Source organism: Panthera uncia, chromosome A2 (assembly GCF_023721935.1).
Source record: "Panthera uncia isolate 11264 chromosome A2, Puncia_PCG_1.0, whole genome shotgun sequence".
Lineage (NCBI taxonomy): Eukaryota > Metazoa > Chordata > Mammalia > Carnivora > Felidae > Panthera > Panthera uncia.
The window spans coordinates 136,608,366-136,627,702 of record NC_064816.1 but is presented as its reverse complement, the minus strand read 5'-3'; the positions used below and the strand labels follow the sequence as shown (position 1 = coordinate 136,627,702).

The 19,337-nt window shown below is 37.9% G+C and overlaps 1 protein-coding gene across 3 annotated transcripts in view; it reads left to right on the top strand.

The window, feature by feature from the left end:
* Positions 1-1,285: 1,285 nt before the first annotated feature.
* The window catches only part of POT1 (protection of telomeres 1), a 79,479-nt gene continuing 61,427 nt past the window's right edge, over positions 1,286-19,337 (top strand). The window contains exons 1-4 of one of the 3 annotated variants that reach the window (XM_049641774.1): positions 1,286-1,708; positions 2,504-2,688; positions 10,777-10,849; positions 14,717-14,808. In XM_049641774.1, coding sequence (XP_049497731.1) covers positions 2,566-2,688; positions 10,777-10,849; positions 14,717-14,808 — 288 coding nt within the window. In that variant the 5' untranslated portion in view covers positions 1,286-1,708; positions 2,504-2,565. The other 2 variants (XM_049641772.1, XM_049641773.1) reach the window with 2 other exon arrangements.

Here is a 19,337-nt window from a genome sequence, read left to right as displayed (position 1 = left end):
ATTATCTTAAGTTGTATTGTATACCCATATTTAATGTTCAATTTTCTTCACTTGTAGAACAAACTAATTGCTAATGTGAGGGAAAGCCATATAGGCTCTGGAGTCATATGTATACCCCGGCTCTACCACTAACTGGGAGATAGTAAAGAAGAAACAAGACTGGAAGTTACCTGGATGTGTATGAAGTGTTTAGGTCCTAGAGAAAGAGAGAGCAATCACAACCAAAAAACCAGTTATAGATATTGTCCTCAGGGAAGAATATGGACATTTATAGGCTAACTGGAGGAAGAGAGAAAAACTTTAAAAGATTCAGTTGATATAGGATGAGGTAAACTAAACATGTCAACAAAATGAAAATGTTTAGAAAGATAAAGACTAAAGCATGTAAAGAGTGCCCTTTGGCTTAGCAACAAGGAGGTCTTCAGTGAACTTGGCAAAGGCAGATTCAGTGTAATGGGTGTGGAGGTAGGGCCAAGATGGAGAGGAGGAAGCCCGAGGTGAGGAAAGAGAACACTTTTTTCTGAGCATTTGTTCATTCAACAAATATTCAGCCCCTACAGTGTGCGAAATACTGAATAGGCTCTAAGCATATAATAGTAAACAATTCTCCCTGCCGGTAATAAGCTTAGGCCGTGGAAGAATATGTTTAAATGCCAATGGGAAAGAACAAGACGTTGAAAATATGTTGAGAGAAGATACATAACTGATGGTAGGAGGTGAAACAAAAGCGGCCAGAATCCAGAGCCAAGGTGAAGGCCTTCACTTAGGGAGAAAAAACAGTATTTCTAAGCTGGGTGAGGCTAGGGTACGAACAAGGAGAGGATCTAAGCCTCAGTCTAGTTTTCTACAAATGGACAGCTCAGCTTGCGAGTTCAGACTCCTGTCACCGCGGGTTTATGCATGATACGAGAATACAGGGGGGTGAGGGGAAGGTGCGCTAACGGAATGCTTCCTCCTAAGAAAATAGTTACTTTAAGCAGCGATTTCCTCCTGCAAATAAGTATCTGCAGCAGATATTTTAGTCCAAATTAGCCTTGGAAATATTTATGTCATTATTACATCAGGTCTTTGCACTGAGGTGGTTTCACTTTCATCAAATGATCGGGAAATACAAATCAGAAATTAGCAAAGAAATCACATTTAATAATACGTCTTACTAATTATACACCCAAACCAAGCCCTATAGATCAATGAAGAAGTTAATCCAATCTACCTAAAAATAGCATTACTCACTGATGGAATTATTTCTTTGCAAAACCTGCCTTTGGTTAATTGCTTCTGAGATAGAAAACCTGCAGTTAAAGGAAGTGCCCTGCCCACGGGGGCTTCTAATTTCAAATCCCGCCGGGGTTTTGGGAAGACTTTTTATTGGTTGCGGGATTTATGAATCGCGCTGCGGACCGCCCCCGCTTCCCTGGCCGGCGCCTACAGCCCGACCCCAGGCGGAGCTAAAAGGGAACCGGACAATTCCGAAAGGATACTGTGCCAGCCCCCCACGCTACCCCGGGCGCGGCGCCGTCTACTTATTCCGTGAAACTTCCAGGACACTTTATGCCTGGGAACCATCATGCAGTGTGTCCTCCGCAGGCGTAGGAGCAGTAAGCGTAGCCCTGCAGACCGTGTACGCATGCGTGAGACCTGGGCCGTCGGCGTGCGTGTGGCGTCACGCGCGCGCCCTTCTAAACTTCCTTGTTTTTCTCTAGAGTGGGTGAGTGAAATTCTAAGTCGGTTTGCAGCTCATTGTCTGAGTGCAGGGTGGTTCGGGTTGTGAACGGGTATTCCCAAAGAGGCTGATTTAGTTTAGATCAAAAGGTGGTGTAGTTATTGCAGAAAGACCCTTCATACTTATCTATAGCGTGAGCCTGCTGTGGTTAGTAACTTGCTTGGCATTTTGTGAGCAGCTGACTGGTCAAGTCCCCGCCCTCGCGGAACTCAACTGGCTTGGGGAAGGTTGGTGCGCACACATTAAAATTAATATTGACACTGGTGGATGTCCCAGTCAAGAGGTATGACAAATAAGATTGAACCTAGGAAGCACGATTTAATATCAGTTCAGTAGTTCTTTCGATTATGTATAGGAGCTGGAGAGAGGAGGCAACCGGTATGTTTTGGAGTAATAAGCTTTTGGTGCCCAGTTTGCCTACACAATATTACCATGGCCAAGGGGATTAAAAAACAAAAATTCAATTCCCCTCCCTTTCCCAATAGTTTGTACATTTTAAAGCACAATTTTGGTAAGAGACATTGTTAGTGTGGTTTTCGCAGATCCTAAAACTGGCTTTTAGAGGTAAGTCTTTAAATAGAAAACTAAATAGAAAAGGCTGGAGTCTCCATTGTCCTAGGGGAATGGGTGTATTGATCTTTGTAATAAAATTATAGACTAATCCACCCCACCGCCAACAGTGATTACTAACTTAGAGGAAAGCAAAAGCAAAACTAAGTCAAAGAAGCTTAAAACAATTTTTGACTGCTTTTTGGGTAAAACGTTGGTCTTTGTTTTCAGCCGCAAGCTGTCAAATTCCCTAGTTGAATTTGCTCTGGACAGCATTTTGAAGCAGATCTGATATGCCCCTTGAATTAATAAAAGAAGTGAATGGAGTGCCCGAAGTTGAGCTGCTAAGTGAATTAAACAAAGTAGATTTCAGATCTCTACAGCCAGGTTGTGATTATAGCAAGAAATACATCCAGGTAAGAATTTTCATAACTCAGAATGCTTTTTGTCTTCAAAAAGGGAATGCTAATTTTTATGTTGAGCTTATAATAGTTGTTTTAGAAATGGTTTTGTGTGTGTCATAACGTGACTATTTTGATGCTGTTATTCTTACTTAGCAAACATTTATTGAATTGTTTTGTGATACACTGGAATACATTTTGAGGGTACAGAGGTGAGTGAATATGGTCCTTGAACTAAAGGGGACTGAATTTTTGTGGGTTTGGACAGGTAACCTAATCTCTAATTATATTAAGTTGGTGTTAGAACTATGGGATGTGAACATTTAGGAGGGAACTTTTGGTTCTGACAAGTTAGGTCTGGAAACTAGAGCTGGAACTTAAAGGGTGACTGAGACTATACCTTTTATTTTGGGTGTAATAGTCCTAATGTGCATTTTGAAGAATTTAGATGTTACCCTAAAAACTATGGGAGACCCTTAATAGATTTTAAGCAGGACAGGGACATGATTCATGTTGAGTTTAAATTACTCTGCCTTCTGGGTGAAGAGTATATCAGAGAGGGCAAGATTAGAGGAAGGATAATTAGTTAAGAGGTAGTTGCCATAATCTAGTTTAGAGTTGATGCTGGTCTGAAGCAGGAACAGAGGAGATGATAGGAAGGAGACAGACAATATCATAATAAAATTATAATAACAAAAATTAACATTGAGCTCTTTCTAGGAGTTAGGTGGTATTTTAAGTGTTTTGCATATATCAATTCATTTAATCATCACAAAACCCTGTGAGTTAGGTCCTATTATTCTTCATCTGTAAGTGAGGATACTGCATTTCCAAAAGGTTAAGGTTAATGATTGGCCTGAGATACAGCTCATAAGTAGTGGAGTTGGAGTTACAATCTAGACCTTCTGCTTTGGAACTGACAGAATAAAGAGGTAGAATCAACAGATCTTGGAGAGCAATTAGATGAGAGAGGTCAAGAGTTCAGGAAATTTCCATGTATTTAAGTCCTGTCAGCCTTGGGAAGATAATAGGAGTCACGCGTTTAGGAAGAAAGAGGAGTTAGTTCAGTTTTGGATGTCTTCATAGGTTTTTGGAGGTATCCAAGTGGTGATGTCCTATAGGCAAATGGATTTGGGATTCTGGAGCTTAAAGGGTTTCCTTCTCTGGGAGATTTGGTCCAAAGAATAGAATGAGGAGAGTGTTGAAGGATTTCAGGGAAAGAAGGTAGCATGAATAAGAGTCTGAGTTGATCCAGAGGTGTAGGAGAAAAACTAGGAAAGAATGGTATCTTGGATATTTAGTAAGTTTCAAGGAATGAGTAATATTAGTAACTTTTACATAAATTGCCATATTGTAAGCACTCTTCTAAGTGCTTTACATGTATTCCCACTTGTAATCCTTGAAAGAATCCTATAAATAGACGTTATTATTCCCATTTTATAGTTGGGAAAATGGATACAGTTTAAGTAATTCATTCAAGGTTAGATCCAAGGTTAGCTAGTAAGTGGCTGAGTGTGATTTGAATTTTCATTGTCTTTGCTAGTAACCAAAGCATTATGTTGCTGCTAGATACTCAGTCTAGTCTGAAAAGAATGTTTGATTTAATAACCAAGAAAGTATAGATCATTTGGAAAGACTAGTGTTGTTGGGTTGGCTTTTTAGTGGTTTGAGAATTGAATGTGGGGTGAGAAAGTGACAGCAGGAAATGTCTTTTGAGGAATATGTGCTGGTATTTTGATATTTTAATTATGGTAAATCATAGTCCTGAAATGGGAGTGGAAGACTTTAATTTTAGCCAAGTCAATTTTGCAGTTGGTTAACAGTGACTGGCTTTTGCGCCACCTAAAATCAACTTCATAACTAACTACTGCACTAAAGTGAAATAAATTCAATTTTTAAAAATTTATCCGCATTTCCTTTTCTGTTCTCCCCTCGTCCCATCCCTCTTCCACCAACACACTTCCAAACTCAAACTCACAGGCTCTGGTCACAAACTTACTCCTATAATAGTTGAGTATTCTAAAAAGGAGTGGAGGTCCTGAAGATATGCTGACTGGATTTAAGCACAGATCCACCATTTACTAGCTATGTAATTGGAAGTGATTTTACCTGTTGATACCTTATTTTTTTCATTTGTAAACTAGGAATTATAATAGAACCTACTTCATAGAAATGCATTGAAGATTAAATGTAACTTGCTTACTTAGTAAATTCAAAGCATTTGGTAAATGCTGGTAAAGATAATGATATCATCAACAACATGCCTTCGGGCAAGGAATTTACCTGGTATCGGTTTTCAGTGAAAATAATGTACCATAATCCCATTGACCAGTGACAAAATTATTTTGCAGTTAGTGAAGTTGAAGCTTCAAAGACTCTACTTGAACAAGCCCTTCTAAGCCCATGTTAGGTGTCTTAGAAATGAATTTACATTTTCACATATTTGTAAAATTTACACAAATGGGATGTTTTAACCTAGAGTGGTTAAGATTGGTGTCTCTTTCCATTTTGACTTCCCCTCCATCACATTTTCTGTCTTATCGAGTGGCCTTTGGAGTGGCTGAGAACATTTTTGGAAGGTAGTTAAGGGGAAGTTGCCTTATGGAATAATTTTAGTGAGATATATTTGTGTGGTTTGCAGTTACTTCTGCTTATAGGTAGCATATACCAGCTCTTCTGGTGTAGGAGTGTTTTCCAGGAACATTCCAACTCACTGGGTAGTGTAGGAGAAAAGTATGGGGACCAAAGTTGTACCAGGGTATGAATATATACTGTCACACCTAGCATCGGGTGTGTGTAGTTGGTGGACAAAAATAAGTACTGAAACTATGGAATCTGAAGCTACTTTGAGGACAATTGTTACAAATCTTACAGCTTACATAGGAAAGAAACTCAATAGAAATTTTTTTTCAAACTTGACAACAGTCCTAAAAATTTACACGAGGTTACTAATAATGAGTGGTGAAATTAAATACAATTGTTGTAAACTGTCAATAACAAAAATAAAATTTTAATCAACTATGCTATAGGAAAAACAGAATTTCGTTATATTTTATGTAGAAACCATACAGGGCTTAATTGCACGAACTGTGAGATCGTGACCTGAACTGAAATCAAAAGTCAGATGCTCAACTGACTGAGCCACCCAGAGGCCCCCTATTTTTCAATGTTAGCCCTTTATTACAATAATTCCTTTTAGACATAAGTGAACATGTTAGTATTCAGTAGGGTTAAACCAAGGAAACACCTTTTACTCATTTCTCATGATTATCACATTTTCATGAACAATGCTCATTTTTAAAAGTTAAGTCAAAGTATATAATCTCTTCTTTCATCTGTCAGAATGAATCTCTTATTTTTCATATCTCAGTTTGAATCCTTAACCCTTTTTTAAATTTAAAAATACTTTATAAAAAAGTTTATTCTTGAGAGAGAGAGAGCACTCCTGCGAGCATGGGGGAGGGACAGAGAGAGAGGGAAAGAGAGACTACCAAGCAGGCTCTATGTCAGCACAGAGCCCGACACGGGACTCCATCCCATGACTGAGATTATGAGCTGAGCCAAAATCAAGAGTCCGATGTTAAACCTACTGAGCCACCCAGGCGTCCCACATAACCTTTTTTAGCCTGCAAATATCTCTTACTTATGTTTTTTGAGTTTTATTAAATGCATTTTACCGCTAAATTCACTTTTCAGTATACAGTTCTGCAAGTTTTGACAGATGTATAAAAACATATAACCACAAACATAATTAAGCTGCATAACAGTCCATCACCCCCCAAAATTTTATAGTCAGGTGCTACTCCCAATTCCAACCCCTGGCAACCACTTTTTACCAATTTTCTGACAGTATACTTTTACCTTTCAAGAATGCCATGTAGATGGAATCCTGCACTAAGTAGCCTTTTGAGGCTGGCTTCTTTCACTTAGCATGATGCATTCAAGATTCTTCCAGGTTGCTGTTTATTAGTACTTTTCCTTTTTATTGGTGACTAGAATTCCATCACAGTCCATTTCTTCGTTCCTCAGTGTAGCAGTATTTGGATTCTTTCCAGTTTTTTATAATAATGAATGAAGCAGCTATAAATGCTCATACAAATTTTTACATAAACGTAGGTATTCATTTCATTTGGGGTAAATGTCAAGTGGTCAAATAGTTCTTAAGCAACAGTGTATAATCCACCTTTTGAGTTGGTGTGCAGATTTGGTTGGTCAGGAGACAGGGAGCCAAATAGATCAGGTTCCTACTGTGCACAAAAGCATTTGTATCCCTTTTGAGAGGCACTGACCTTAGGAAAACCCCACTCTTATAATGATGGGATGATACATTTTTAATATCTAATACTAATTGACTTTTATCCTGGAAGCTAGCAGATTTCTGGAGTATAAGCCAGCTATTATTTTTACTCTCAGCAGTGACTGCATCAGTTTCCTATCCCCACCTTCCTCATTCAAGACAGTATAGTGAGGATCAAAAGTCTTCCTGTGTGTATAAAGGGGATTTCTTGTGCTGTAGAAAAGGAACCTTGAAATTATGAATCTGGGAGTTTATATAGGATGGCTATCCAGCTTTACCTTCCCCTCCTGAGAGACAGAGAGAAACCTAATCTCCCTAATGTACATACATCGTTTGCAACGTAGAGAAATGTCTCTAGGTTTCAACCACCTCTTATTGAAATGAAATGTAAACAACTGGGGACATAAATCCCCCCTGCAAGTCTCTCATTATACAGTCATCCTTAAACTTCAAAGCTTAATCTTTAGTTCAGCCTCCATTTTTCTCTGCTCACTTCAGCTGAAGACAGGAACAAATTTTGTATTATCGTTCTAATGGAATAACTCTTACTGTGAATAAAACTGCCTACTTTGTATATAACTGAGGGCCACATAATCAACTGAGGGTGTTTTCTTAAACTTTTGAATATTTTTTATAACTATCCCTAGGAGCAAATCATACTGTTTGTTTTTAGTTAATTTCTGGTTTTCACACAGGAAGCACGATATTAAGGGCATACATGCTACCCTTGGAAACAAAGAGTTTGAAGTTGTTAGGGGTCCTCAAGAAAGGATGTGGATCAATCAGGCAACATAAGTTAACAGGTCCTCTGTGTGGTCTGCCAGCTGGGAAGCCCTAAGGCCCCCAGTTTATTCCTAGTACTTCAGTTTAGTCCTTGTGTTCAGAGAGACTGCTTGAGGGCAGTCACTTAAATCTGGCCTACTTGTCCAGTTCATTTGCCCTGTAAGTTGTGGAATCATTTGAAAGTATCTTCTATTGAAGGTACAGGAGCTGGGCCATGCCCCTCAGGTGGGGATGCAGTTACTTTTCAGAGTTTCCTATAGTTTGTGAGAGCAGCTCCAGGACCTTTCCTTTGTGGTGACGGGACGGCTTCTGGAATAGTTATGAAAGACAAAGATTAAAATTCCTTCTTTCCCCTTTACCTCCTGATGTTTAAGGAGTTCCTTTTCCAGGTTTGGGGGGGGCTTCTCCCCAGGTGCTGGACATCTCTCCCTAGTTGCTTGAATTTTTTGCTCTCCATTATTACAGACCTGTGTATCCCATTCCAGAAAGCATAACATCACATTTTTTTCAGTCATTCTGGACTCTCCCTTAGAGCGTACATCCGGTGGGATCAGGTGCAAGAGTAACAAAAGCATCTGTTTTGAGTTCGGTTTGATTAATTTAACCTGATTGAGGTTCTCTTGATTGCTTTGTGCCTTGACAGTGTTCTTTCCTGTTTTTGTTTTTGTTTTTTAATGTATGCCTCTGTAATTTGTTGTTGTAAACTCTGGCTCTTGTGAAGAGCAGTGGAAACCATATTCAGTAGTTTTTATTCCTGGAAAAGTGCAGGCCTTTCTGCTCAGCCTTTTGTGTGGTGTTGAGTTAATCCAGTTAGAAGTTGAGCAAGGTTTGGGATTTGTTGTTGTTCTGGTTACTTCGGTGCACTACAGGCTTTTAATTCCTTTAGAGTTACTTTGTATGTAGGATGGGGTCTGGTTGGCCAGAGGGGTTTTCTCATTGTCTAGTTTTAGGTCCTTTCTTTGTGCTTAGCCTCAGCTAAAGTTTCTCTCCCAGTTCTTTGCTTCTGTCTCAATAGTGGGTCATGTTGATTTTTACATGTTAGTAAAAATCTTGCGACACTTGTTAGTCTTGCGATGAGTGGATGTTCTCTGTTCCGGTTTAGCCTCAGTCTTGTCGGGCAGTGCCACCTCAGTCTTGTGGGTGAGGTCTCCTTAGTGATTCTGGCCTGTCCTTAGTTGTAGGTCTGGCCCTCAACACCTGTATACCTTTTCCTGCTTATCGCTTGAAGGGGTAGAGAGTGGTTTTTTTTCCTACAGGAGGTTTTCACTGAAGCTCTAGTAAGATACATAAGTTTGTTGCTCTCCTCCCAGCAGTTCAACGACTTTGTTCTGAGAAAGATGGGGGACATCCAGGCAGGGTTTCCTACTGTAACTCCTACCAACCTTGTATCCCCATCCCCTCTTGGCCTCAACTTTGTCAGGTTTGTGCAGAACAGCTTATAAGCGGGTGAGTTCCCCTTGTGTCTGCAGCTCCCAAAAGCTTCATGTCCTGTCACTACCCACACTTGGCCTTTAGCAAAGTATTAAAAATGTTAGACGGGGGCACCTGGGTGGCTCAGTGAGTTACGTGTCTGACTTGGGCCCAGTCATAATCTCGTCGTTTGTGAGTTTGAGCCCCCATATTGGGCTCTCTGCTGTCAGCGCAGAGGCCACTCTGGATCTTCTGTCTCTCTCTCTCTCTCTCTCTCTCTCTCTGTCTGTCCCTTCCTCCTTCGTGCTCTCCCTAGTTCAAAAATTAATAAACGTTAAAAAAAATATATTAGATGAATTTTCTGACACATGTCAGGCAGCTTTACCTCAGGTGAGCAAGTGGTTACCGCCCATCTCTCCCTGAAGATTTTCCCTTTACATTTCTGATAAGTTGGTTGCCTTGTGACCTCAACTCCCTGTTGCCCCTGTCTTATTGGAAGTTTTTCTCTTTTCCTAGATTTCTGATTAGTTGGTTGTCTTTTGACTTCAGTTCTCTGGTGGGTCAAGAAAGATGTTGAAATTTGTACATTGTCCACCTTTTTGTTGTTTTTTCCAGCTTTCTGCCTCCTAAGTGGAACTATTTACTTTTACTTTTGACCAAATCCCACACAACTGATAGCCTTAATTTAATTTTTTTCGAATTCCTATCTTATAAGTAAAATTGGTCTACACACATAGTTTTTTGTTGTTGGTGGTTACATCAAAGTCTAGAATATTGAGATATGTTTTACGTGATCCATTTTAAAAGTCTTTTAAACTTTTATTTCTATATGGAAGTTTTCAAAGAAACCTATAATGTATTTATTGATAGAATCATTAAATTTTAGAGCCAGAAGAAATTACAGAAACTACCAGGTTAAATACTTCATTTTGTCTGAGGAACTCTGATGAAGTAACTTTTTTAAGCAGATAGCTGGTTCATTACAGAAAACCGAGGACTAAACTTGATGTGTGCCTTCGTCCTTTGCGTCGTCCCACAGACCTTACTTACGAGATGACCATTCTGCACTTTTTAACCCTTCTTTCTTTATTTAAAAAAATTTTTTTAATTTTTGTTTATTTATTTTGAGAGAGAGAGAGAAAGAGCACCAACAGGGGAGGGGCAGAGACAGAGAGAGAGAGACTGTTGATCTCCTGAACTGTGAGATGATGACCTGAGCCGAGATCAAAAGTTGGACACTTAACTGAGCCACCCAGGTGCCCCTTCTTCAAATTAGTGTTTCTTTCTTTCCAGGAGCAAAATTTTTGTTTTTCTTTAGTAGAGGATAACTTTTTAGGTTAAAATGGAACTGAAGGTGAGCCTCTTCACTTTATCTGTAAAATGAGGTATTGGATAATATTTGACTAACAAGATTGTTTAACAGTTAAATTGTGAACCTAAATAATTCGGTCTTTGGACATTGCTCTAGTAAAATCACTTTCATGTCTTAAATATGGTGACATGAACACAGTACCTTGTTTTTTTTGTTTTTTTTTCCCCCTTTTTCCCTTATTTCTTGCTGTTATAAAAAGCTCTTTTGGCTCTTCTGTATAACTATTTTTTTCTCATTTTAGGGAAAACTCTCAATTATCTCTTCTTTAACTTCTGGTGGAAATAGAACAGCTGTTTTGAAGATTGCATTACAAGGTATACAATATAATACGACCATTTCTGCTTAACCTTTTGCTTGTAATCTGCAAATGGATAACTTCATATATGTACATACTCACATAGGCACAGTAGTGTAAGAAACTATAGGATGAAATAATTTTTTTCCATTAAATTTTCCCCCACTGTCTATCCTCTCTCCCCTCTCCCATTGCTTCTGTTTCATTTCAGATTTCTTTAATCTCATATCTAGACTGTTAAATAGCTAACTGATGCCTCTACCTTCTAGTTTCACTAGTGTGACCTAAACAGCCTAGCAAACTTAACTTTCTTAAAATACTACTTTCAGCATGTTATTTGTTACCTAGATATAGTTAGGAGATTATTCCTTCTTCCTAGTAACCTTCAAATAATCCTAGTAAGCTAGGAAGAGCTACCATGGAGTATTTGAGGACCAAAATAGATCTCATCTAAAGCCTGAAATTGGTTTGAAGAAGGGTCTGCAGCAGTGAATGGGAAACAGACTTTGAACTACAACATTCTGTAACTACTGAAAACCAGTTACATATGAGATACTGTTTTAGATACGGGAGATACAGCAGTGAGTGACCAAAACAAAGCCCCTGCTTTCATGATGTTTACATTGTAGGGGAATAAATAATTACAAAAGTAGTTAGTATTAAGTAGAAATGTCTGAAGAAAAATAAAGCATGATCAAGTGGTAGGCCTGATGTATCATCCTTTTGATATATTGTTAGTTTGATTTACTAATATTTGGTTAAACAGTTTATGAAGGATGTTGTTCCAACTCTGTCTTTTCTGTGGTGATTTTGACTGTGGTATCAGAGTAATGCTGTCCTCCTGAAAGGAGTGTTAAGTGCCTCCTCTTATTTTCTGGATGAGTTTATCTGCTTTTATTTCTTCCTTAAGTATTTGTAGAATTCATCAGTGAAGCCAGCTGTGCCTGGAAATCTCTATGGGAAACTTTTAAACCCTATGTTCAATGTCTTCATTTTTTATGGGGCTTTTTGGGTTATCTTTTTTCCTTAAGTAATGTTGATAGTTTGTTTCTAAAGGAATTTTTCTGTTTCATCTTAGTTGTCAAGTATATTGGCATAAAGTTATTCCTAATATATTTTTGATATACTTTTAATGTTGATATGATCTACTTTTAATGTAGTGATGTTCTGTTTCATTGATTCTCTCTATCATTTTTTTCCCCCTGATCATTCTGGCTAGAGATTTGTTTTGTTGATCTTTAAAATCAACTTTTCATTGATTCTTCTCTGTTTTTCAGTTTTCTGTAACAGTTTATTCATTTTAATCTGTTAACTCCACTCGGTATACTATTAATCTCTTTTTTTTTTAATGTTTTAAAATTTTTTAATTTTAAAAATCATTTTTTTATGTTCGTTTATTTTTGAGGCAGAGCGAGAGATAGAGTGCAAGCCAGGGAGGGGCAGACAGAGGGAGACACAGAATCTGAAGAGGACTCCAGGCTTCGAGCTGTCAGCACAGAGCCCGACGCAGGGCTCGAACTCACAAACTGTGAGATCATGACCTGAGCTGAAGTCTGATGCCCAACCAACTGAGCCACTCAGGCGCCCCAATTCTTTTTTTCTTTTTTTTTTTTTAATGTTTGTTTATTTTTGAGAGAGAGAGAAAGAGCGTGAGTGGAGGAGGGGCAGAGAAAGAGGGAGACACAGAATCCAAAGCAGGCTCCAGGCTCTGAGCTGTCAGCACAGAGCCCAACGTGGGACTCAAACCCATGATCCGCAAGATCATGACCTGAGCCAAAGTTGGTCATTAACCGACTGAGCCACACAGATGCCCCATATTAACTTCTAATGTTATATTTTTCTACCCTGAAAGTTCATTTTGAGATTTTTTTTGCATCTTCCATTTTCTCTTCATGTTCTTGGCTGATAATTTTTTTTATTGGATGCTGGATGCTTAGAATTTTATATTGTTTAATGTTGGGTTTATTTGCTATCCTTTAAATACTATTTGTCTTGATTTTAGGATATATTTAATTTTCTTAGAATCAGTTTGATTAGCTTTGTTGGGGTGTGTATAGAACAGCCTTTATCTTCAGGCTAATTTGGCCTTATCACTGAGAAAATACCCTTCCGACAACTCTATTCTAGGCTCTGCGTATGAGGATACCATTCTGTCTGGTTGGAACCAGAACAGCTCCTAGCTCTATGTGAGTGTCAGAACTGTTCTGCCTACTCCTTTCAAGTGGTTCTTCCGCTTCTTGACCTTCTTGCCTTCATGCCATTGGAGATCAACATTCCACCAAAGATCTGTAGGCACCCATCTTCGTATCACCAGGGCACTCTCTGTCTGTGCTGCTCTCTTCCATTTGACACTCTTCTCTGCAAATTCTAGCCACCTTAGTATCCTTGTATCTGAGCTCTTCTGAATTCACTGAGGCTGCTGAGCTTTGTTTGAGTTTGAGCCCCATTTTCTGCTGCCTGGAAACTCTCCAGGAATTAAGCTGGAGAATTGCCTTATTTTCCTCCTCAAAGAGATTGCTCTCTGGGGTACTTGGGGCACTTGGGGCACATGTTCAGTCCCACTTGGGCTCAGGTCACAATCTCGCAGTTTGTGGGTTCAAACCCCAAGTCAGCCTCTGCGCTGACAGCTGCTTCAGATTCTGTGTCTCCCTCTCTCTTTACCCCTCCCCTGCTCATGCTCTGTCTGTCTCTCTCTCTCTCTTTTAGAAATATTAAAAAAAGAAAGATCGCTTTCCTACACTTACTGTTGTCTGATACCTGAAAACTGTTGTTTCATATTTTTTTTCTTAGTTTCCTAGTTGTTTTAAGATGAGAATAAATCCAGTCCTTATTAGTCCATGATGGCCAGAAACAGACCTCTGATAGGCCATTTCAAATATTAACAAAGCGTGTTATATTTTGATTAGAAGCCACTATGTGTTTGAGAAACATTAGTGTTTCAATTTATGTATATACTTGCTTTGAGGAGTTGAAGAGGTAAGTGAAGGGAGGTAATGTGCAGCCACGTGTTAGTTATTTGACCGCTCGGTGGCACCAGATCTGACAGAGTAGCAGACTCAACAGTTCTGACTCACACAGAGGACTGTCAGTTTGGCAGAGGTCTTTCATGCACTGCATAGATTCAAAAAAATCTGAAATCATGGCAGTTTCTTGGAGTAGTTGAGTACTTGAAAGCTGATATGAATGAGACTTTTCCTCAGATGGTATAACTGAGTCTTAGCATTTGGCCCTACCGCACTGGTTACAGGAGGTGACCTCTGGAGAATGCGGATTGTGCAGATTCTTTTCCAAAGCCTAGAAGATCCAAATGAGGTTACTTGTAGAATATTCATTCCTTATTTCCCGAGTAAATTTCATTTTCAGAGTCACAGATACTTTGGTCTTTACGCACACTCTATTCTTTTACTCTTCCATTTGTGAGTGTGGGAGGAGAAAATCACTTTTCTAGAATAAAACTTAATGTACTGACACTGTGGATTACTAGAAGTTCAGTAAAAGTGAACTGCTTTGGGGATGATATGTTATACAGTATAAAAATTGAGTAATTGTTGTATTTCATTTCCTTTTATTACAAACATGGAAAATAAATAGAAAGTGGTTATTGTGTGCTGTTAATGTGATATTTATAGAAATTTATAAAATATATTCTAGTTGAAACTTGTTATAATTTTGATTTTGGTACCTAATAGCATTCTGTGCATTATTTTTGCAATACTTAAGGTTAACCTAAAAGCGAATGATAAAATTTTTAATTCTTCATAATTGCATTTTGAATTAACTATTGTTTTTAGAATATAGCTGTCATCAATTTTCCTGTGTGTGTAAAACTGCTGTATCTAATTAAGTGTTTTTTGTTTTTTTTTTGTATGTGTGTTTCTCTTTGTAGAACAAGAAAATTCAGATTCAGACATCAACACCATCAATGTATTATTTTTTGGAAAATTAGCAAAGGACTGTGCAAAAGTTTTCTATGAAGGGGTAAACCATTTTCATATTACTTTATTGTTCTAGAAGTAGATTGAAAATTATTGATACTATATTCATCTTATATATCTTTTTTTTAATAGATTCATTATATATTTGTAGTTATGTAAAAAAATGATATTAAGCAACATCTTTAAAATTGCAACATTCTTAAGAGATTGTAAAATTTATCATTGACATAAAAAGCGACAAATTTTCCTCTCACTTCATTTTAATGTTTAATATTCAATATTCAATATTGAATATAGTCAGTATTCAATGTATATGTACATAATTAAAAATAATTCTTAATAACTAAAAAATAATATAAGCTATAACACTCTGTATTTTTGAGTTATTTTCTAATAATTGTTTCAAAATACATGCCTCCTAAATCCAACAAGATACTACCAAACTGAACCCAGTGGCATATTAAAAGGAATTGACAATATGACCAAGTGGGATTTATCCTAAGAGTGCAATTTGATTCATCATACATCAATCAATCCTTATAATACATCACATTAATAGAACAAAGGGAAAAAACAAATAGTTGTCTTAATTGATACACAAAAGGCCATTTGGTAAAATCCTAAACCCTTTTATAATCAAAACACTCAGGAAACACCACGGGATAGAAGGGAAATCCTCAACACAATACAGGGCAATTATGACAAACCCACAGCTAACATCAAACTGCGTGGTAAAGGAATCAAAGCTTCCCCCTAAGATTAGGAACAAAACAAGGTTGCTCATTTTACCACTGCTCTTCCATGTTCTACTGAAAGTTCTAGCCCCAGAACAAAAGGACAACTATTGTGTGTTTCCATTCATATGAATATGTGGAATAGGCAAATTCAGAGTCAGAAAGTAGATTAGCGGTTATCAGGGTCTGGGGATGGGAGGAGGGGATGGGGAGTTATTGCTTAATGGTTAAAGAATTTCTGTTTGGGATGATGAAAACGTTTTGGAAATAGTGATGATGGTTGCATGCATCGTGATTGTAATTAATGCCACTGAGTTACACACTTAAAAATAGTTAAAATGGCAGAGCGCCTGAGTGGCTCAGTCGGTTAAGCGTCCGACTTTGACTCGTGTCATGATTTCATGGCTTGTCGGGGCGCCTGGGTGGCGCAGTCGGTTAAGCGTCCGACTTCAGCCAGGTCACGATCTCGCGGTCCGTGAGTTCGAGCCCCGCGTCAGGCTCTGGGCTGATGGCTCGGAGCCTGGAGCCTGTTTCCTGGAGCCTGTTTCCGATTCTATGTCTCCCTCTCTCTCTGCCCCTCCCCCGTTCATGCTCTGTCTCTCTCTGTCCCAAAAATAAATTAAAAACATTGAAAAAAAAAAAAAATGATTTCATGGCTTGTAGGTTCAAGCCCCACATCGGGCTCTGTGCTGACAGCTCAGAGCCTGGAGCCTCCTTTGGATTCTGTGTCTCCCTCTTCCTGCCCCTCTCCCGCTCTCTGTCTCTCTGTCAAAACTGAACAAATATTTTTAAAAAAAAGAGTGTTTTAGACCAGGAAATTGCAAGTACAAACACTCTGAAGTATGAGTGCGTTTCCAGATGCAGTAGGGGGTCAGAGTGTCTAAATCCTAGCAGGTGTGACTGGGGCAAAACACTTAATTCCATTCAGCCTTTTTTATTTTAATCTTTAAAGATTAAAAAAACTCTTAAAAATTTTTTTATTAAAAAAAAATCTCAAGTTAAACAAAAATTAATTTAAAAAAATCTTTAAATCGTAAGATAGGGATAATAATACCTACCTTTCTGGATTGTTGTTCGGGTTAGACATAAATGTGCCTACTGCTGGGAATAGGTGGGAACTCAGTACTGGCAGCTGTTGTTACGACTCTTTTTATCTTCTCTTACTGAAATTAGGTGCAGCCCCAATGAGGAAGAGCAGGGTGGAGAAAGGGCAACTGAGTCTGAGCCCCAGAGTGTGGCTTCCAGTTAATTACTGGATTTTGAGTAACCATTGATAATCTCCAGATATACATTTAATCAAATATGAAATGAGAATGTTGGATTAGCTGTGAATTCTGAATCAGTCCGACATACAGTAGTTTCAGAAACTGGTGATGTATAAATAGTTCTGTGGACTTGAGAAATGGTGCTATTTTGTAAAATCTGTCTTTGGAGTCTAGAATAAAGATCTGTGTCAAGGAAACTGTAAGAAAATCTGCCTTTTTTTTTTTTTTTCTACAAGCATTTTGGGAATAGATTGCCAAACTCAAGTTTTGTCTTTTTTGCTAAAGCTTCTGTGAAGAGGTGGTAAATCAGTTAATTTCTTCCTAATTTATAATGTGAAAGAAGGGAAGGAGAATCAGCATAGTGGTTTTTCCCTCCTGTGAAAAATTGTTATTACATCACTGGTATATTTTAAAATCTTACTTTTAGAATTTAAGGAAATAAGGTATTTGCTGTGTAATTTATGTACTGAAACTCCTAGTATGTTTCATCAGACTTTCTCTCAGAATGATAGCTAGAGTAATTTGGGGTACAGTTTTAAAAATTTGAGATGTATAGTTCTAATTTAGTTGATGTGGTACAGCAGAGTTCCAGAAGCAAATGTACTTAAAAGTGAAGTGTTACCTGACCGTCTGCTTCAGGTAGTAAGCAGTTGCTCTATACGGCTGTTTTGATAGAGCACTTTTGTGGGTGCCTCCAGTAAAGGCATGTTCTTCTTCTTCTTGCCCTTGAAGACATGACTTTATTTCAGCTTAGGTAAAATAATTAATATTCAGGATGGCAGTTCTAAAAAAATTCAGTGCTTAAGATCTGAAATCATGCCATTTTTTAAGGGAGATATTCTTCAGAAATGATGAGGTGAAGGAGAAAGAATATGGATGAAAGCGAGAATATTAAGTAGGTGTTTAACAAGGGAAGTTTCACTTATTTGGGGGAAAAAAAACCTTACATATCCTTTTTCCTCTGAGCTAGAAAATGGTATGTTACAGTACTTTGTTAGATAGGGAAAAATGAAACAATATCAGTTTGGTGACTAATTTGCATGTGAAACTAAGCTTTAACAGATAATTTCTCTGGCTCTTCATCCTTGCAAAAACAAAACAAAAACAAACAAATGCTGTTAACAGCTTCCTCATTTTTTATGCTACTAGGTATGCATAGGCAAGTTTTGCTCTAATACATTGAATTAGTAATATTTAGTGTTTGTGGATTATAGGGGATATGAAATACATATGAAATGTAGTTTTATGCTCTTAATTCAGATGAACTCTTTCCATCTACAAAGAGGTATACTTTTAACAGAGAGATTTTGGAGATTTCACACACCAGGGCCAGGAAATGATAGTCAGCTTCCTTTCAACTTGCTCAGATCATTAAAGTTGCCTTTCCTTTCTTTCCTGATATTTTTTAATAAGTAAGACATTAAATTATCTGTTTTAAATTCCTGCTGCAGAGAAAAGACAATTTTAATGCATGATCAGGAGGGAGGCTCTATTATCTTTTTTAAAGAGTCAACTAGCTATAAAATTAAAGCCTACTTAATTTTTGTGAAAGGACCATTAGTTTGTAGATGAAGATGAGTATTCTAGGATGCAGAGATTTCCAGTGAGCCCCCAGCAGTGTATAGATCATCAGAAGATGTTTTTGAATCAACTAAATGTGTATGTAAATGTACATGTGCCCCCCCACCCCCCAGAAGGCCATTTATAACTCATTCTGAGAGATCCATGAACCCACAGCCATTAAGAACTGCTTTTTAAGGGCAGAATTTCATATGATTCTATTATGGTATATAGTTGTGTTAATATTGAATTCTAATAGTAGTGAAGTGACCACATTATACAGAAATGATAATGATTTGATATTAGAAATGAGTATCTTGTAAAAATCCTGTATTATTTTTAGAAGAATTTGTGAAAGTTAAGTGCTAATATGAATACATTGTTTTACATTCTTAAATTCTTGGGGTGCCTGGGTGGCTCAGTCGGTTGAACGTCCGACTTCGGCTCAGGTCATGATCTTGCGGTCCGTGAGTTCGAGCCCCGCGTCGGGCTCTGTGCTGACAGCTCAGAGCCTGGAGCCTGTTTCAGATTCTGTGTCTCCCTCTCTCTGACCCTCCCCCATTCATGCTCTGTCTCTCTCTGTCTCAAAAATAAATAAACATTTAAAAAAAATTCTTAGAAACATTTTTAAAAAACAATACAAAAGTGTATCTTTGAGGGAAATGTTCTAGGTAGAGTTTGTATAAGAAAAGTGTGTGTTATATTTTTTATGTATACATTTAAAAAATTATTTCACTTAAGTGTATGGATCTCTATCTTATACTTCCTCTTTACTCCAAGGGTGTTTCTGTGACTGCATGTGTGTGCACATGCATGTATGTGTTTTTTTTAAAGGGGTGGTTTAGAACTTTTAAAGAGGTTTTCTGGCTAGCATAGTTGGTTGCTTTGAAGTACAATGATATAAAGAAATTGTAAATATTGATTTCTAGTGATTTAAGAAAAATGAACTTCGGTGTCATCTGTTTTTTATTTTACATAGTTCAATAGCCAATGATAATGGCTATACTTAGGAG